Source organism: Python bivittatus, unplaced genomic scaffold (assembly GCF_059951505.1).
Source record: "Python bivittatus isolate LINGU-HERP-01145 unplaced genomic scaffold, Pbiv_v1 ctg000070_np1212, whole genome shotgun sequence".
Taxonomy (NCBI): domain Eukaryota; kingdom Metazoa; phylum Chordata; class Lepidosauria; order Squamata; family Pythonidae; genus Python; species Python bivittatus.
In genome coordinates this window covers 32,086,455-32,107,245 of record NW_028277034.1, presented here as the reverse complement: position 1 = coordinate 32,107,245, position 20,791 = coordinate 32,086,455, and the positions used below count along the sequence as shown (strand labels likewise).

The 20,791-nt window shown below is 35.6% G+C and overlaps 1 protein-coding gene across 4 annotated transcripts in view; it reads left to right on the top strand.

Moving 5' to 3' along the window:
- The window catches only part of BLTP1 (bridge-like lipid transfer protein family member 1), a 140,800-nt gene that overhangs the window by 8,749 nt on the left and 111,260 nt on the right, over nt 1–20,791 (top strand). For all 4 annotated transcript variants that reach the window (XM_088132888.1, XM_088132886.1, XM_088132885.1 and 1 more), the window contains exons 5-14: nt 681–797; nt 3,212–3,290; nt 4,552–4,616; nt 7,224–7,410; nt 10,397–10,478; nt 10,769–10,962; nt 13,963–14,042; nt 15,780–15,930; nt 18,600–18,756; nt 19,581–19,659. In XM_088132888.1, the coding sequence (XP_087989014.1) occupies nt 681–797; nt 3,212–3,290; nt 4,552–4,616; nt 7,224–7,410; nt 10,397–10,478; nt 10,769–10,962; nt 13,963–14,042; nt 15,780–15,930; nt 18,600–18,756; nt 19,581–19,659 (1,191 nt within the window). The remainder of the gene's footprint in view (nt 1–680; nt 798–3,211; nt 3,291–4,551; nt 4,617–7,223; nt 7,411–10,396; nt 10,479–10,768; nt 10,963–13,962; nt 14,043–15,779; nt 15,931–18,599; nt 18,757–19,580; nt 19,660–20,791) is intronic.

Below are 20,791 nucleotides of genomic sequence, written 5' to 3'. Positions count from 1 at the left end.
TTTATATACTACCTTTTTATTGTGTTGTAATGGCTTGAATAATTGCATCTGTATGTATATAATATGCATTTATTGGGTCATGGATAGTGCACAATATAGAGCATAGTCAATACCTAGGCAGAAAAATATAGCATTTGAAATGTAGTGTTGGAATTGCTACCATTATCATTATATGGCTTTTTTTTTTTTTTTTACTGATACCATTATCATTGTACAACATTTTTAATTTGCAGTAATTACATCAATAACTATGAAACCCTGAATCTTAGGCTAGATGTGGCCAGAAGGCCTTCTCATTTGTCCTGTAGATTTTTCTTTGCTTTACTTTATCTGCAGTAATCAGGCTGAAATAAAGTTTTCATTAGGACAGTCAAGCTATTTAAAAAGTATAATTACCAGACTGGGATTGTGCTTCCAAAATAATGCCTTGCAGCTTTATGTGAAATTATTTTATAAAGCTATTTGACACATGAGATTGGGGCAAGGAAGGGAGGTAGTGATGTGTGTACCCAGCCACTGTATGCCAGTGAGCACATTTGGAATTTTAAGAATGTCTCTCTCTCTCTCTCTCTCTCTCTAGATACTTCCAAAGAGTTTCTGTGTTACGAATATAACAATTCTTCTGTGTTTCTTAAGGACAACTTTCCATTGCTCTAAATGTGTGAATATTTGTTTTGCAGCTACAATTTTATCCTGTGGCTGGATTATTTACCTAACTTATTACAATTCCCGAAACATCGGTCTTATTTTAACATTGGTTCTTAACAGATTACATAAAAATGGCTATATCCATATTGGTAAGTCATCTTGATTTTAATATGAAACATATAATATATTCTGAAATTATATTCAGAATATTATGCTGAAAAAAAGTCTAGTCAGTGTTCAATATTCTGTACTGCATTTCTTTCAATAAGAGAAAAAAATTAAGCATGTCCAATTATTCTGTTGACATCAGTGTGATGAAAAGACTAATCCTGTGCTGAGATTACATTGCAGTGATGTGGTTAAAATATGCTGCTGCTACATAGATGGAATGTCTTCTGTATCTTATATTTTGTGAACTTGGAAGTAAAGAGGAAAAACATATAATTCAAACATGAACCAGAATAACAGATTCATCCATGGCATCCTATGACTAAATGGGACTGTGTCTGTACTCATGCACGGACTCTCAGAAAGGCTTTTGCACTAACAAATTCTCTGGGTTACCATCACACAACATATAAGAAGATGCCACAGCACTGTGTACTGGATGGGGAGAAAAATCTCATTCCAGGTGGTTCAGACATAAAAGAATTAAACTTCAACTTGATCTAGCAATCAAATTTAACTTGTAAAAGTCATAGACCATCAGAGCCCAGGAAACTTAAACTCTTGAGCAATCAAACAGTAGTGGGAAGTGTTCCCTGTTTCCCCTGTGAGCTTTTATATATTTTTTTTATTGTACTTTCATGGGAGGAGCAGAGTAGGTCTTTCCTGATTGCCTCAGAGCCAGGTGAATGATGCTCAATTCCTGGAGATCTAGGAAATGTATAGCAATCTAAAAACTAGTATAAACTAAATGAGAATTAGAATCTTACTTTTGTTTTATGAAAAATGATCCAAGTTGTGATGTTTGTGTTAACCATTGTTTGATCTTATTCTGTCTTGGTTCTTTGTGTATGTGCATTATTGGCTAAAAATGAGGCCACTACTCTGCTGAAGTCACCCTTTTTTTCCTCTCTCTCCTTGTCTTTCAGCTCCTAACCATTTTTGTAACTTCAGTATACATAATAAAAAGCTTGAATTTCTTAACTAAATTAGCACATTCATGCTGAAAGGATTTTACCTCTAGTACACTCTCCCCACTTATTTAAACTAGGAAGAGCAGGCACTGGAAATGTTGCTACTTTCTTCCTCATGAACACACATGTGTAGAAAGGGATTTTTCCCTGGAATAAAGTAGGTGGTTGCAATGTACTGAATAAGACCTCTCCAAGAGTTTTGGAGAATGCAGTAGGAAGGAAAAACCTAGGAGCCTCTGTTTGATGGAGGGATGAATCCAACCAGTTGCATATGTCCATGCACACTCTAATACATCATGGTAGTTGTGGGATGGGGATGGAATTGATTGTTCTGGGGAACAGTAATTTGAACAATAAATATTCACTAACCCTGAATGAGTGAATGTGAGGGGGGGACTCTTTCTTGGGGGAGTCCTTGGAACCAAGTATTAATTTTGTTTGGGGAAAGTTTTTTTTTTCCTTGCTTGAGAAGTTTCTTTCCACCAAGTAATCATTTTTAAAGTTTGAATGGTTCTCAAATAGGACCAAAAGGGGAAAATAAAGGCACTACAACATCATTTTCTGTAAATTAAGATTCTACTTCTCACGTAGTTTCTGCTAGTTCTTAGATTGCTGGTATTTCCTAGATTTCTTATTCCAGAACCCTGAAAATTTTGGCTTTGTTTACCCATTTGTGAGCCAGAAGAGAAAGAGGCTCTCTCTTCCTTCCTTAAGAAATAAGATACAACAGATGCAAAATGGAATTGCTGCCCCTTCCCTTCTGGAAGCTCAGTTGAAAAAGAGGATAAACTTCCTACTCCTGATTAGAGTTTGAGCTTGAACTCAGAGTTTGAGTTCCTTGGGCTTTGATGTTATCTGCCCACTATCTAGATTATGATTAAATTTGATTGACAGATCAAGTTGAACTTTACCTTTAATTTTTGTCCTTGAGATGGGATTTTTCCATTATACCCTTCCAGTTAGATCTTCTATAGTCTATTCGGTATCAGTGTTCCAGTAAAGAGCAAATTCTCTATTGCTCACAACAAACAGTAGGGAGACACAGAGAAAGCAGTACCTACATGGCTCTTTGGGCAATAAGCTCAGCATTTGTATGTCAGAGGTTAAAAACTAATGGAAGAGAAGAAGAAAAATGTCTTATTAAGCTACTAAGGGGAGGGACTGGGAAAAGCAAAAATATTTACTAATATTGATATTTACTAAGATTGGTAGTGGCATCTGATTAAGAGTAGGTCAGCAGTGGCACCAATTACTCAGGGAGGTGGTAGGCTACCCTTCATTGAATACATTTGAGCAGAAGCTAGATACCCATTTTCTGAGATGCTTTCATTTGGATTCTTGCAGAAAGCAGGGAGGTGGGAGTTGAGGATCTAAACGGCTCTTTGGTATTCTGTGGTTTAATAGAAACCTTCTTTTTAATACAGGCTCCTTCTCCTTCTCTGTTCTGTCTGGAAAAATCATGGTTCGTGAAATCTATTACATTACAGAAGATTTGTCCATCAGGTACTTAACTTTCTTACTGTTTATTTCATAGCCATGGTTTTATTAAGTTTTATTCCCATTATACTATTGCATATAGATAATGATAGGCTCTAAAATGGTTTAGAATATAACATCTTCATTTGTAGAATAAGAAAAAGAAAAAGAAATCAGATTTAGGTACTTATTTTGTGAGCATTCAAAAATTTCTAACAGGGTCTGTCTCTGTAAATTTAAGGTAATGAGATTTCCCTTATGTAATAGAATTAGTTATCCTACTAGACTTGGATCACGATAATCTAGCAGATCTGGTACAAATCCTGGGTACAGATCTTCTCATCCTGGGTACAATCTGTTCCAACTTCTTCCTTCAGGATGGCGCCATAGAGCTCCTTATGTTAAAACATCCAGACATCAGAATAGTTTTTTCCCTCGTGCCATTGCTTTGCTGAATACCATGTGATCTTTTTTTTGCTCTTATCCAAACGCACCGTTGATTTTGCTGTTATCACCGAAGATAAATTCCTTGTGTATGTTTTATACTTGGCCATTAAAGTATTGGTATTGGTATTGGTATTGGTATTGGTATTATGAATGGCAGTGAGCTGCAAGAGCTATAGCAGGGATGTCTAACCTGTTTGAATGTTTGGGTCTATATGGAATCCTGAAGAAGTATTTTAGTTTCTACATAGAAAAGATTAGAAAATGAGGCCCACAAAATAGTCTGAATGAGCTAAAACTTAATTTAAAAGTGATTGAAATTTAGGCATGAATGGCCAGACTTTCCATAGGTCTGTGATCTGTTAGAGTTGGGAGAATCTGTATTTTGGAGTGGTTACTAATAATAGGCAGAACATTTCATATTGCTTTAGGAAAGGAAAATGGGATATTGTGTTTAATTTCTTCCATGCATGTAGCCTTGGACAATGGTTCACAGAAACCAAAAGAAGATAAATCCAGGGGATTATGATAGCTGCAGAATCAGCATAGAAAATTCCCTTCCTCCTGCCCCAGTGAAAGTCATAAAGATAAATCCTTCTGTGGCCAGATAAGTTGATAAGATGAGTTGATAAGATCAGGTCCTTGAACAGACTGCAAAGAAAGCTTTGGAAGCATGTGTACTCCCAGGAACTGTTTCGGTATTTCAGCTCTTTTAACATTCTGAAAACAGGATGATAAATTCATCTTTGTGTTATTGTGGGACAATTTCTTATTAATTGTATATAGTATATGGGTATGCTTTAATACCTGTTTTAAATATTTTACTTGTGTACCTACTTTTTAGAATCCAAGATGGATTTATTATATTTCGTTGGTGGAAGATGTACAATCCAAAGCAAAAGCAACATGGTAAGTTTCTATCATTTAGAGAGAAATTGCTAGACATTCTAGAAAATAAATGATTGCATGGGCTAAATAATTATTATTTGTAGTTGTAAAAGCAAGTTATTCTTTGTAAGTGTGCAAAAATGAAAAAAAGAAGTTATACTTGTATGCATTTATTTTAAAGTCAAATATTTTGAATCTGCTTAGTTTAGTTACTTAAGGCCTATTGGTGAAAGGTGATTGAATTTTTTTCATTTAATGCTTCTCTGAATTTGTGGTTGCATTATTTCCCACTAGCTAATGTGCCTGGGAGTTAATAAAGTGTCACTTGTGGTCTGTGCTTTTGTGAAGTTACTTCTTTGTTCACTTGGATTGTCCTAACTTGCACTGATTTCAGAAGGGTAGCGTGGTTTTAAGTAGGCAGATTAAGTACTTCATTATGAAGATATGGTGGGGGAGAGGGAAAAAAAGAAAATGCCTATTGATCAGGGCAAAATTTTAGTTAGTGTAGTTCTATATTAATAATGGAACATATGATTATTGTACTAAAAATCACCCCTCTAGATGTTTTGAAGCTAAAATATCCTAAATATGGAGCTATAATTGTCAGAATTCCCATTAGGAAAATTAACAGTCCTAACACATCTGAAGGATATCTGGCTGGGAAAAGCTGCAGATGTGATAATCAAGAAAGAAAAGAATTATGCTTCAACTGGTTCTTTGAGAAAAGGCAAGAAAAGTTGTGTTACCTGAATTACTTATGTTGTCGCCCATTAGACATCAGGCCAAGAACAAGGATAAATTTTCACTGTTATAATTCTTAGTTATTTGGGTGTCATGGCTTAATTTGTTGAAGTTATAAATCCCCTACAAAGTTGGTTACTTCCCCATGCTTTTTTTTAGAGAAGATGAACTTATTTATCTTGCTGTATCTCTTGAAAAGTTGAAAACATGTTACATTCTGAAGACATTTTCCTTCATTATGTATAGTTAGAAGGTTAATGAATAATCTTGCTACAAGTATTCAAGTAAAAAGATGTTCAAAATGGTTTGTGTAGTGTTCTTGTGTTTTTTTTAGGGGAAAAGTAGATTTTCTACTACTTTGGGGATAAATATAGAGCACATAGAGAACTGTTACTTATATAATGTAGTTTAAAAGACCCAGTTTATTGAAATATCAAAGGAGTTCATGTCTCTTGAGTAAACAAGTAATAAGGTTGTCTTTAAAGAAAAATAATGAGTTAATTATAACAAAATTATTTTTAATTGGGTCATACTATCTGAAGCTAAAAGTGTGTGAATCACAAATATGCTACATGATTATTTGTAATCATTTATAGTTTTTAATTTTCTCCTCTGATTTTATAACATTTAATTTATATCATTTAAACATTATGCCATGTATCAGTGGTTCTTGACCTTTTCATTTAAGCTAATAATTAGATTTTCTTGAAAACTTTTAAGGACCAACACATAAGATATGGATTAACTAGCACATATGTGTCCATATTTGTGGGATCTCTCATTAAATAAAATTAATTACATTGGTTTTAGTAAATAGCCAAAATCTGTGCAAGGGCTGCCGGGTGGGTTGGCGAAGTTGCACAGGGCTGTGTGAGAAGCACCGCATGGGTCGGGTGCACAAGAGTGTGGCGTGGATCAGGAAGAGTGCACAGGGTGTGCAAGTGGCAGGCAGGCATGAGCGCTAGTGGCTGGGGAGGGTCCGTGGGTGTGGGAGACTTATCCCAGTGACTTGCGACCTTCCCTGCCAGCTTCCTCATTGACTTTCTGGGTTGTAAATGGCGATCACATGATTGTGGGGTACTTGGCAACTGGTTGTAAGTGCGAACAAGTTGCCAAGCACCCAGATCACGATCATGTGACCATGGAGGTGCTGGGACGGCTGTAACTCTGAGAACCAGCCATAACTACCATTCGTTCAGCACCAACATAACTTCGAGTGGTCTCTGAACAAATGGTCATAAGTTGAGGACTATCTGTAATTGCTACACTCCTCCCTCCTAACCTTTTGGACTATTGTATATTAATGGAGAAAAAAGACACAAAAACAAGGGACAAAGATAGGCATCTTGTTTTTCTATGCAACAACTCCAAATTTTTCCTGATTAAGTGTGTTTTAGTTAGTAAGCACATATTCCAAAATAAGTCAGTTAGACTTCACAGTAACAGTGAGTGCTTTTTTTGCTTCTATGAGTGTTTGCATTTCTTTCCAATCATTTTATTTGTCTTTAGAGAGAATTTGAGCCATAGCTAAAACCTATTTTGGATTTAAATAAATAATACTTTCTGTCGATCTTACTGGCTGCCCACTAGACAGAAGCTACTTACTGGTGTCCAAATGAAACAATTGTTGTAAGTCTTCACTTTGATTGTTGAATGATAATACTAATTATGCAGGTGATTGTTTACAAACTTGAATTAGATATGTTATTCATGCATGTTGATTGGTTAATAGTTATTTTAAAAGGTCATACTTGTGAATACTCCATTTAATTAAATGATTTTATGTATGATATATGTGTATATTTATATGTTTTTACATTTGTTTGTGAGGTTGACCCTTAAAAATCAGTTTACTAAATGAAATATCTTTTTTATTGAACTCCATAGATCCTAAGGCAGAAACAAGATTGTATATCATGGTGAATGATTTTGAATTTCATGTCTACAACCGTTCTGATCTTTATGGGCAACTTCAGGAATTATTTGGTTTAGATCCAACCATAATTCCTCCAAAAAAAGAGGATGAAAAAGCACGAGAAAATGGGCAAGAGCAAACACATACAAATCTTGAAAGGTAGAGATTATTTTTATTCACATAAGTCTTTGAATGTGGTGCTAAATTTACTGTTTTACCATTCAATTTTGATTAAAAAAACACTTAACAAATGATTCCTTCTTTTGGTTCTAAGAATTAGATCTCTCCTTATTAGGCTACTGGCCACTTTTGGAACATCTAATATTCCAGACATTTAAATATAGTACAGAATGTTGTTTATACTTAGTTTGAGCATATGATTATTTGGCTTGCATCTGCTGATTGGAACTGAAATGCAGTGTGTGGTGTTTTTTCTTCTTTTTAGCAAGAATTGGCCTGTTGGTTAATATGCTCTACAGAAAAGGCATTTCTACATTAAGATGGTATCTGTAACTGAATATAGTAAACAGACACACTTTTTTCGCTAAAGTAGGTTTAGTTGTTGGGAGCATGCTGTTTTATCACCTCTTCCTCCCAAACAAGTTGAAGTGTATTCACTATTCCCTGAGTTGGTAGAAAACTATATCACCATAAAATTTGTTGCTCATGCTGGCAGTCTCTGTCCTGACACAGGTATGGTGCTGGCAAATGGCATTGTCCTAATTTATATTATATAAATAGGGCCCATCAAAACAGCAGTTGGTTGATTGCCCTTACTATGCTTCCTCTTCTCCAGCAAATATCATCAGCTGGTTGGAAAACTTGCACTAATCAGTCTCTTAACATGAGGTGAGGTTACATCTAGGAGAGATTAAGAGGTTTGACAGATGGCTAAATGAGCAGGTTTAGCCACCAGTCAAAATTCACTCTAGTTTGGCTTCCTTTTTTGATAGAGATGTTATTATGAAAGAACAATATTCCAAAATAGTGCTGTTCTGGAATATTGCTCAACTCTCATCTCTAAAAGTAGCCTGACAGTAAGCCCATAGGTGAATTTCCTTTGAACACATTTGTGCAACTCATTTGTACTGACTGTCAGACTTTTTTAAGACATGGGATCCAGCAAATCATTAATCCTGTGTTTAAAAGCAACCCAGGCAAGAGCTGACACACATAGACAGAGTGAGCTGTGAAGCAGCAGAAAAAGAGCCATCTCTGTCTCTTTCCTATTTCACTATGTAGTCCCCAGCTATTTCTATTGATTAGCTTCCGGTCAAGCTGAATTGGAAACTAGAAAACAGTGCCCAGGGATTGAGAGGCCATGTCTGCACCATTCTTGATCCTATTACCTGCAGGTCACCTGACTGTGAATTGTAAAGCATATTATTTGCATTCATGCAGATCTGCTGTGGCTTATCTCTGTACAAAGGGTAAAATACTGTTTTACATTGGAACTTCCAAGGCCGACCTTAAACTGCCTTAGTTATGAGTTAGGGATAAGTTGAAAATAACCTCATGAGGACATGGCTGAAAAAGAGGATGCTAGGATATGTTTATTTCTTTGTTAGGTGATATTGAAATGGAAGATGTAGGATAAAAAAACCCTTTTAAATTAAGAAATGAGTTAATTTAGAAAATTAACTTGAATCTAGAAAATGCTGAAATGAGGGCTTGGTGGAAGATGAAGTTACCTAATCAGTCCTCCTGAGGCTGTTGAAAAACCTCTCCTGCAGACTGAAGATATCTTCTGAATGTGTTGGGATTGGTGATACCTAGTTTTTGTTCAGCTGCCATACCATAGATGTACTCAGGATAATTCTCTAACTCTTGGAAGATCATTTGAAGAATATTCCCAAGGGGAATGGATATAATCTTCTGTCTATTCTCTCTTCCTACTTGTATGGATTGAAGCCAAAATTAATAAAACGTAGCAATCGCAGCATTTCAGAATAAGGCAGGGCATGAGTTTGAAAGGTTTTGCATGATGCAATTGAAAATCTTTTTAAAAATGTTACTGGAAGTACCTGCAAGTGTTTTGTTTTATCTGTTATTTTAGACTAATTGCAGCAGAGAGCATTTCCAGGGGAGTAATGGCCTAAGAGTTCTTACGGAAAATTATCTGTTTACTTAGCTTTACTGACATTACTGCTTTTGAATCATTGTTTTCTTAAATGGAAAACCTGTTGGAAAATGTATTACAATATTTAAAAATATAATTAGTTCAGTAATAGATACTATTGATACAAGCTTTCTTCCCACATGGCACTGTGCTGAAGTATGAAATTTTCTAATAATGACTTCCACCATCTTTTGTAGATATTTACTGGTGTTTCTGATCCATTTGATATTTTCAGTTTGTTTATAAATATGCTCAGTATTAATTAAACTGTCCTTTAAAAAAAAAATCACACAAAAATGTTTGCAAATTGTTTATGAAGTGTGATTTCTCTAAAGGTACATATTTTTCAATATACAGTACTTTCTCAGAAAGTTTAGGTTTTATAACATAGTTTGATATCTTTTTGAATAAAAAAATATATTAGAACGTTTGGAAGACAACCTTTATTGGGTAACTAAGTACCCATATACCATTTTTGGAGGCAAGAATAGTGTCTATCAGAATTCACAAGACTAAATACTTCATCTCTGGAAACTAAATATATAACATTTAAGTTATAGATATTAATGTGTTAAATGGCCAGTGCAGGTTCAGAGATACTTAGCATAATAGTTATCATGCTGTGGTTACCTCCAATCATATTCCTCGCTTAGGAGGAGTTTAAAAGCAACAATTTAAAAATGAGCAGCTCTTTTAGGATCACACAGGCTATGCCACTTGCCTGAATAGTGGAAAGTTGATCCATACCAACCACACTCATATGAATGCACATGATTATTGACATAAGGTAGCACCAAGGATGCAGGGTGGGAATATTTTAAGGTAATAATCATAAATTGTACTACAATACTGTGTTATATTCACTTAGCTTTTTAAATATATGTAATACAAGTCCTTTGTTTTCCTGAGATAGGACTGCAGTCCTTTGGTTCAGTTCCATTTTGGTGTGGGTTAATTCCTATGTAAGATTTGGGCTTCTAATTTATATTGTTCAGTATGTAAACTTACTTTGCTTTCTTCCTTCAGTGTCAAAGCAAAAAGTGATTCTCACGATCCTTCATCTTCATGGAGATCTCTTATTCCTGTAATCAAAGTCAATGTTAGCACGGTAAGAAAAAAAGATCCTGATCATCTGCATTTTAGATTTTCTATGGATTTTGAAGATCTTTCTTCAGTAGTCATTATAATATTTCATTTTGATCTTAGAAACATTATTTAGTCAGTATGTATGCTTGTATATATATGTATGTATGTATGTATGTATGCGTGTGGGTGTATATATATTTCTATAGGTGATACATATGGATTCCTGAAAATGCTAAGTAAAACTACTTAAAAAGAATGTCTTGTTACCAAAGAATTAAAAGTTAATACACAGTTGTATTTCTCTTAAATTAGGGCCGCTTAGCCTTTGGAAATCATTATCAGCCTCAGACTCTGTGTATTAACTTTGATGATGCTTTCTTAACTTATACCACAAAACCACCTTCAAGCCATCTGGATCAGTTCATGCACATTGTAAAAGGAAAACTGGAAAACGTGAGGGTTATGCTTGTTCCAAGTCCAAGATACGTTGGTCTTCAAAATGATGAGTAAGTAATTATAAGTTAAAGCTATAGAATATATAATATAGTATTAGGGCATCCAAGCTTTTTGGAATGAGGGAATTCTAAATAATTTAGAATTCTAAGGAAGTGTCATGGGTGCCATTATAAAATGACTGCTATTGTTGATGTTAACCAGACACACATTTCACAGAATGTCACCTGATAAAGTAAAATGATAAGATATTAGGTATCATTTATAATAAATAAATGAAAAGGTATAATGTTTTTGACTCATTTGTTTAATTGGGTTTTCTTTATCTAGTTTTCAGTAAAGAAAAGGATCTGTGGCGAAAAGATCACATTTTAGATCATATTTATGCAGAAATATTGACAATTCAAAAGCATTAACAAACTTTTAAGCCCCACTTTGTAGCATCTTCCCCAAATAGCTCCCCTAATTACACTACGAAGTTCAATCCTGTCTGCCACTGAATTTCAATGGCATGGTCATGGACTTTTTAAGAGCTTGGGGTGAATTTTGAGAATTGAAATTGGAGTGATTTGCTTGCCTGATGCTTTAATTAACACCATAAAAAAGTGCAAAAAAGGGCCAAAAGAGTTTAGTCCTGCGTATTCTAGCAGTTCCACATAATCAGAAATCTTTTTGCAGCCTTCTAGCTGATTAGGAGAACAGATTGCAGCCCTTGACCCTTCAAAAATTCCTGTTTAACAGATAAGATTTACTTGTCCCATTTCTCCAGCCTTCAGGCTGCCTAAAAGTAAGTAAATAAATCATATGAATGAGCAGAGTGCTCTGTTGGTGCAGAGGGATCCATCTGTATTTCTTGCCTACTTTGACATGTGCTCAAGATTGATTCCCAATGTTTAATGCAAAGTGCTGCTTTAGAAGTTTGAATGCCTGGTGATTCCAAGTTCATTTAGCGTTAAGTTAGCAGAGAAACCTCACTTAGTCTCTCATTGATGCTGAATTGTGTACCTGGCTAAAATTCTTGTACAAAGGTTTATAACACTGCACTGCTAAACGCATGTCCTGTTAAAATAAATCTTCTGAAATTCAGTGGTAACCATCTAAAATTCCAGTCTAAGCTGTTCAAAATATGAACCTAAAACCTTAAAACCAATTAACTTCCTAAAATTTGTTAAAAATTTAAATCTCAGAGGAAATGTTTTAGAAATGGAAAAAAAATGCTAAAATGATCTCTGAAGAACTTGTCAATTTCTCTAGACTTGCCAGCTGTGTAAAGGTTCTAGGGGCATAAATATATAGGACCTCCTCATCATATCTTCTCTCCAAAACAGCCAGACATCACACTATGCAAGAAGAAAGGTCCTTTTATGTTTCGTTAATTTTGGTGCTATTTTATACTTGTGGCTGTCAGTAATAAATTTGGAGCCCACTTAAATCTTCTAGTATTCAGTGTCTAGTATTTGCTCCTTCAGCACAGAATTGGCCTGGTAAAATTCCAGGGACCTCTAGACTTAATTTCACTACTGGGGTTATTTCAAGCCAGCAGGAATTTATCCACCAAAAACAGAGGGGCTTGGAAGAAATGATAGCTTTAAACAGTAATTTAATGTTTAAATTAAACATGCACAGACATACACATATACAGTATATGCATACATATGCCTGGCCTCCACTTTTACCCACCAGTCTTTAGACAGAGGTCAGCATTTGTGACATAGCAAGGAACCCGGAATGCCTGCCTTAAAAAAAAAAAAGTTGAACTTGTTCTAGTAGGCCAGAGTTATTGTATGTACACAGCTAGATAATATAGAGCATCTGTCCCAGTGTTTTGCTTTGAATAACTTAAGCCATCAGGAATATAACTATGCTTTTGTTCACAGAAATTGAAAGATGGCACCCTCAGTCTTGTGAGCATCTTAGTCGGTATATGAGACATGAAACTACTACTAGGACTTTGAAAAACCATTCCCAAATATTTAAATAATGTTACCTGCCTGATTGAATGCCTGTGTATATTCTAGGCACGACTCTTAGTCTCCTAGTAAAACTTTTATTTTAATGTTTTGATGGTTAATTTCCAGAATATCCTCCTTGCAGAATGGTATAAGATCCCACAGTGTTTTTCCGAGACCTATTATTCTAAATAATATAACTGCTTCATCTTTTTTTCATTTTTCCAAAATGCAGATACAATGGTTGCAGGTGATTTCAAAGCCAAGCTAGGTCGAGAGAGAAACCTAGCTTGGCACTGAAATCACCTGCAACCATTATATTTGCATTTTGGAAAAAATGAAAGAAAATAATAAGGTAAAAGGTAGTAAGGTAGACCATCATTACCTGAGCAGAATAGATTGCTTCAGGGAAAGTAGGTAAGTACTAATTACAATCAAAGTGCAATGTTTATTATCATGGCCAGAGCATATTGTTTAAATTAAGAGTGCTATGCACTCTTAGTGTGCATGTAGGTTCTATTTTAACAGGAAACTATTGACAAATGACTGAAATATAGGACAGGATAGAATAACTTTTTAGGAAAAAGGTTATCAAGTTATCAACAACATGTTTAAATTATACTGTGAAAGTTTTTCAGTTGAAAAATTTAGTTTGGCTACAGCAAAATTTCTCAACAACAATCCAATAATTTCAGTTGGTTTACGACATTAAAGTTTAAAAATAATGTGTTTTCAAAAGAGTCAATGAAAAATAAACATTTTTAATATTGTTAATGCTTGAGAATGTTAATATGTTAATTACCAATATGCTAATATTGATGAATCAGGCAACAATGCTTTGATCACTGCAAGCATGAGGAAAGTGTAGATTTTTTATATTGCCTGGAAACCCTTTTAAAGTTCTTAGTGAATTAACTAGAAAAACAAAGGCTATAATTAAATATTTAACAGTCAGAAATTTTCACAAGAAGTTTTGTGCCTCTTAAAGACTGACATGTTATTATAAACTTCCGTATACTAGAATCTAATGAATAAATGCAGTATTCACATTTTTCCTTTCTGGTTTTTTTGTTTGTTTGTTTGTTTGTTTCTCTTTTGCAACAGACCTCCAAGATTAATGGGAGAAGGTTTTGTTGTGATGCAGTCAAATGATGTTGACATCTATTACTATATGGATGAACCAGGTGAGTGTGAATCTTTTCATTTAAGGTGATAACAATTTGCAAGATCTTAGCTTTTTTGTCAACATTTTGAACTGGAACAGTACCCTAGAATAGGGTATTAATTTTTCCCCTTCACATAGAGTATCTGTCCAATCTGATTCCATCTAGTGTTGCAACTGCTTTTTAACTTTAAAAAAATGGCTCAGTTCCTCATCATAGATTCCTGTGTCATCCTTAAATCTGCCTTTATTACTGCGGTATCCGATTTGACCCTTTCCTAAATAGCTATAGAACAGTTAATAATGGCCTATAACTATTGAACAAGCGACTTTAAGCCATCAGTTTATTTGAGTTGATGTTATACAATGACTAGGTGTGAGCTGCACATTTCAAATCTTGCTTAGCTATAAGTTTGCTAGCTGACCTTAAATAGATCACTGTTTTTTTTTCAATCAGCCCTCTGAAAATGGTTATAATTATGTCAGTGTCAGATTAAGTATTCCATTGTGCTTAATCTAAGATCTAAGATAACTTTGTTCCTGCAAATCTCCTGTATTCACCAGGGAATCTTGTTTGCATGGCCAGATGGTAGAATGCATGAGCTTTTCATTAAGTAGCAAATGTTATTGACCTTGATACTGGCTCTAAATTTACTGTTATATCATTGCTTTGTCAGAACCTACCAACCCAACATGCTAATGGCTGTTGAAATAGGATTGACATGTGTTATACACCAAGCATTTAATAAAGTTTTTAAAAGTACACATCTGAAATTGGATTGCATATTCATATTTCAAGATTGTTTAATTGTAGGGATTCCTTTGTGCAACAGATCTAGGATTCAAGCAGAGTGAGATCTGATGTAGGTATGAGGCCTCCAGATTTTTTCTTCTGTGTTTCTTGCCTCAGCTTTTTTACATTTGGAAAATACTAACCAATGCAGCAAAGTACTGCATTTATGTAAATAAATTGATCTTTCTTAGTTTTGTTGACTAAATTCTTAAAAGAGTTTCTTACCATTCAAGGTCAGTGCAAAATATTTCAGCACTGTTTCTCAGAATTTTTGCTAGTATCTGTATATTTCTGATTTTTAGCTGTGATGGCTTGTGAAATGCGTTAATCCTTTATATACAGTGGTACCTCGGGTCACGAACTTAATTTGTTCCACGACTCTGGTCGCAACCCGAATTGGTCGCAACCCGAATCAAATTTTCCCATAAGGTTCAATGTAAATACGGTTAATCAGTTCTGACCCCTACGAATTTGGTCGCCAACCGATTTTGGTTGCCAACCGAATCAAATTTTCCCATAAGATTCAGTGTAAATATGATTAATCCATTCTGAACCATATGTATTTTTTTTTTAAATCACAAAAGTATGAAACAAAGTACAGTACAGTACAGTATGAAGAGAGAGAATGCTAACCTTGCTTGAGGCAACTTCTGGCGTGGAGGACAGGAAGGCAGGTGGGGAGGTGGTTATTGTTTGATGGGAGAGTCCCCCTCCCTACAGGAAGCCACGACCACGTGTCACAGCAGGGAAAATGGCCGCGGATCCTGTTCGTCACCCGATGCGGAGTTCGCGAACGGAAGCAAAATTTTGGGAACAGTGCTGTTCGTGAACCAAATTGTTCGTGAACAGAAGCGTTTGTGGCCCGAGGTACCACTGTACATGGTTTTGTGATACAGTAATTAAGCCTTCAAGTTACAAGTTATTTGAATATATATTATGGGGGTGGGGCTGTTTCCTAAAATATAGGTCTTGTACCAGAAGAAACAGAAGAAAACAATGAGGGAGAGACAAGTAATGAAGATAGCAAATTGCAAGACCTTCCACCCTGTTGGGGGTTAGATATAGTTTGTGGCAAAGGAACAGATTTTAATTATGGACCATGGGCTGACCGGCAAAGGTACTGTTGTCTTTTTTTAAAATGACTATGATATAGAAGGTGAGAAATGTGGAAAAAAGTTCATTTAGAGATGTCCTATTCACTATTGTATATCTACAACAGAAGAACAATTATGTTTCTTTAAAAAATGTTTGCTCCTATTGTATTTCATTGCAAGACTTTCAAAAACAAATAATGGCTTTCTAAAAAACATCCACATATTTATTGGCCTATGGCCTGCAGTATCATTCCACTGCCAGAACACCTGACAGTAGAATGGATTCTTCCCCTCTATCCCCAGATCTGTCTCAAAGTCTTGGGGAATTCTTATGATATACAGTGGGGCAAAAAAGTATTTAGTCAGCCACCAATTGTGCAAGTTCTCCCACTTAAAAAGATGAGAGAGGCCTGTAATTTTCATCATAGGTATATCTCAACTATGAGAGACAAAATGGGGGAAAAAATCCAGAAAATCACATTGTCTGATTGTTAAAGAATTTATTTGCAAATCATGGTGGAAAATAAGTATTTGGTCAATATCAAAAGTTCATCTCAATACTTTGTTATATATCCTTTGTTGGCAATGCCAGAGGTCAAACGTTTTCTGTAAGTCTTCACAAGGTTTTCACACACTGTTGCTGGTATTTTGGCCCATTCCTCCATGCAGATCTCCTCTAGAGCAGTGATGTTTTGGGGCTGTCGCTGGGCAACACGGACTTTCAACTCCCTCCAAAGGTTTTCCATGGGGTTGAGATCTGGAGACTGGCTAGGCCACTCCAGGACCTTGAAATGCTTCTTACGAAACCACTCCTTCGTTGCCCAGGTGGTGTGTTTGGGATCATTGTCATGCTGAAAGACCCAGCCACGTTTCATCTTCAATGCCCTTGCTGATGGAAGGAGGTGTTCACTCAAAATCTCACGATACATGGCCCCATTCATTCTTTCCTTTACACGGATCAGTCGTCCTGGTCCCTTTGCAGAAAAACAGCCCCAAAGCATGATGTTTCCACCCCCATGCTTCACAGTAGGTATGATGTTCTTTGGATGCAACTCAGCATTCTCTCTCCTCCAAACACGACGAGTTGAGTTTAGACCAAAACATTCTACTTTGGTTTCATCTGACCATATGACATTCTCCCAATCCTCTTCTGGATCATCCAAATGCTCTCTAGCAAACTTCAGACGGGCCCGGACATGTACTGGCTTAAGCAGGGGGACACATCTGGCACTGCAGGATTTGAGTCCCTGGTGGCGTAGTGTGTTACTGATGGTAGCCTTTGTTACTTTGGTCCCAGCTCTCTGCAGGTCATTCACTAGGTCCCCCCGTGTGGTTCTGGGATTTTTGCTCACCGTTCTTGTGATCATTTTGACCCCACGGGGTGAGATCTTGCATGGAGCCCCAGATCGAGGGAGATTATCAGTGGTCTTGTATGTCTTCCATTTTCTAATTATTGCTCCCACAATTGATTTCTTCACACCAAGCTGCTTGCCTATTGCAGATTCAGTCTTCCCAGCCTGGTACAGGTCTACAATTTTGTTTCTGGTGTCCTTCGACAGCTCTTTGGTCTTGGCCATAGTAGAGTTTGGAGTGTGACTGTTTGAGGTTGTGGACAGGTGTCTTTTATACTGATAACAAGGTCAAACGGGCCATTATTACAGGTAACGAGTGGAGGACAGAGGAGCCTCTTAAAGAAGTAGTTACAGGTTTGTGAGAGCCAGACATCTTGCTTGTTTGTAGGTGACCAAATACTTATTTTCCACCATGATTTGCAAATAAATTCTTTAAAAATCAGACAATGTGATTTTCTGGATTTTTTCCCCCATTTTGTCTCTCATAGTTGAGGCATACCTATGATGAAAATTACAGGCCTCTCTCATCTTTTTAAGTGGGAGAACTTGCACAATTGGTGGCTGACTAAATACTTTTTTGCCCCACTGTATATGGGAAGCATTTAGGATAAATGGAAGGGAAGGGAGAGGAGAATGAACTAAAATCCTATTATGAAAATGGAAATCCATTCATGTAATGTTGGAAGTAGCCCTGTGGTCTACATTAGCCTTTCTCAACCTTTTTATTCTGGAAGACTCCTTGAAATAATGTTCAGGTTTCAGGGAACTCCTGTATAAAAATAGCAAAAAAATGTGAAAACTTCACAACACAATTCAGTTCTAATATACACAATCCACTTGTTATGTTTACAACAATAGCAAAGTGGCAGGCCAGCAGCTGAGTCGCAATGCATAAAAATTCCCACCACTGTTTGCAAAGTTTAAAAAAATGATTTTTTAAAAAACATCACAATCTCTTGCAGAAACCTAGGGTTCCATAGAAACATAGTTGAAAAACACTGATCTAGTTAATCCAGAGATGAGGCAAATACATCTCAAGGCTGCCTCTCCAAAAGATTTTGATTGCAGGATCTTATTTAGCAATGTAAGGTGAGCTTTATGAAGGATCCAGTGGTGGATGAGGATGCAAAAACCCTTGCTCATTCATTCGTGGGAAAGTTCCTGGGTTTAGTCTGATCCTATCTTTACGGAGGTAAATTCAAATGCATATAGAGAACGTAAATCATCAGTGTTACTCTTTTGTAAATATAGTAAAAAACATATTCATAAATAACTGAATACTAAGAAATAATAAAACATTTATTTTGGTATAACTGTTACTCTTTGGATTTTTCTTTTAGGGATTGTTTGTGGAAATTTTTTTTCCCACCAGATTATCAAGTAATGAAAGTTACAGAAGTTTCAGTTCCGGGGAAGCCAAGACAGATCCTTGCTTTTGAGCTACGTATGAATATTATTGCAGATGCTACTATTGATTTGCTCTTTACAAAAAATAGGGTAAATAAATATAACTAGAAGCTTGAGCAATTAACACTAGTTCTTTTAAGGCATGCATTATTTGTCTGTTAAGGTTTTTATAAATTGTTCTAATTCATTTTTGGAAATGTTGAAAATAGTATAATACAAAAAGCCTTAAATTAAAGGTGTAGTTAAGCATTCCGTCATATTTGAGTATTATATTTTTACACGTTCTCCAACAAGTATGTATTTTTAAGTTTGTGTGCCTGTATTCATGTGCATATTTTCTTGATCAATTTTTCTCTACCCAGGATATTTATGTATTCATTTATTTATCAAATTTATATGGTAAATTTATATGAAAGTAACACACACACACGCGCACACACACACAAACATCTAGTCTCTATTTTCCTATATATTTCATCCATATTCTAAGAAAACAAGATTTTTCTTGAAATGGAGGAAATCTGTCACACTATAGGAAGAACTCATGAGTCAGTACACTGAAGAATTTTGCTTGTTAAGGAGAACGGTAAAGCCTTCAAACTGAGTTTGATTCTTGGTGACTTCATGGATATATGCATTTAATTTTGTTGGAAGAGTATGGAATGGTTTACTGTTGCTTTTTTCCAGGATGGTTTTTGCCTAGTCGTTCTAGCCTTCAAGTCTGATATGTACCCAATAGACACAATATTTTTTCTCCTTTTTTTCCTGTTTCTAATTTTTATCTTATTTTTAATCATTTGTGCTATGTGGCTTTCCTTAATTTTAGCAATTTAAATATGATGGTGATACAGTAGCTTGAACCAAGATATCGTGTTAATAAAAGTAATTGAAGCAATTCTGAATTTTGTTGACAGGAAACTAATGCAGTACATGTAAACGTTGGAGCAGGTTCTTACTTGGAAATCAACATTCCCATGACTGTCACTGAAAATGGCAAGTTGAAACAAAAATAATTTTATATTCTTTAAGGTAAACTATATTGAGGTAGTGGTCCTTAAAAATTGATTAGCATTTCTAAATATTCAGTGTTTTTTAATATATCTCTGCACATATTAATGTAAGAAGCTTGCTGTATATTATTTTCTTTTTTATGGAATTTGATTAAATATTAGGCAACCAATACCATATAGTTAGGCTTATTGGATACATGTTTTCTAGTGCATAAAGTAAGCTAACACAGTGAATATTCAGAATGTAATTCTAAAAATTTTAAAGGCTCAAGGTACAACTAGATTTGTGGAGTCCTTGATTGTTTTCTTGCAAACATGTCATTACCCGGCTAGGTAACATCTTCATTACCTAGAGTGGAGTGGGGTTTGCTCTCTGTTTATATATTGTGGCATACCCTGCCAGTGTTGGTGGGGGGGTGGATTTTGTTTTATTCTATTTTTTCCTCTGGTAGTTCCTTGATTAAGGTATTGTTTACTGCTTGTACACTATGTCTGGTGGTAATCTTGGTGTTAATCTCTGCTTATCTGGGTGATGATTGCTGGTGAGGAGATGTTCTGATCTTTTGTTTCCCTTCTATTGTCTCTTTTGACTAGTGTGTAGATGTTGTTTATCTCTATGTGCCTGTTGATGGCTGCCTTGTCTGAATACCAAGCTTCCAAGAATTCCCTTGCATTTTTGGATTTAGCTTTGTCTAAGATGTTGACAGTTTTGCAGTTGAAACTATGGTTAAGTCTGTTCATGTGTTATGAGATTAAGGAGTTTTCATCATGTCTTCTGACTGCTAGTTGGTGTTCATGGATGTGCTCTGCAAGCCTTCTGCCTGTCGGTCCTACATAGTGGTTGTTACAGTCCTTACACTTACACAATATATAAACACCTTTACACCTTACTCAATTAGACCTTATGCAATATATAAACAGAGAGCAAACCCCATCCCACTCTAGCACTAAAGATGTTACCTAGCCAGGTAATGAAACATTTGCAAGAAAACAACCAAGCTCAGAGAACCCCAAGGACTCCACAGTTCAACCCTGAGCTATGCATATTTGCTTCTATTGGCAACTAGATTTGCCCTGTTATAGTCTATGAATATTCCTTATTATTTATTTTTACA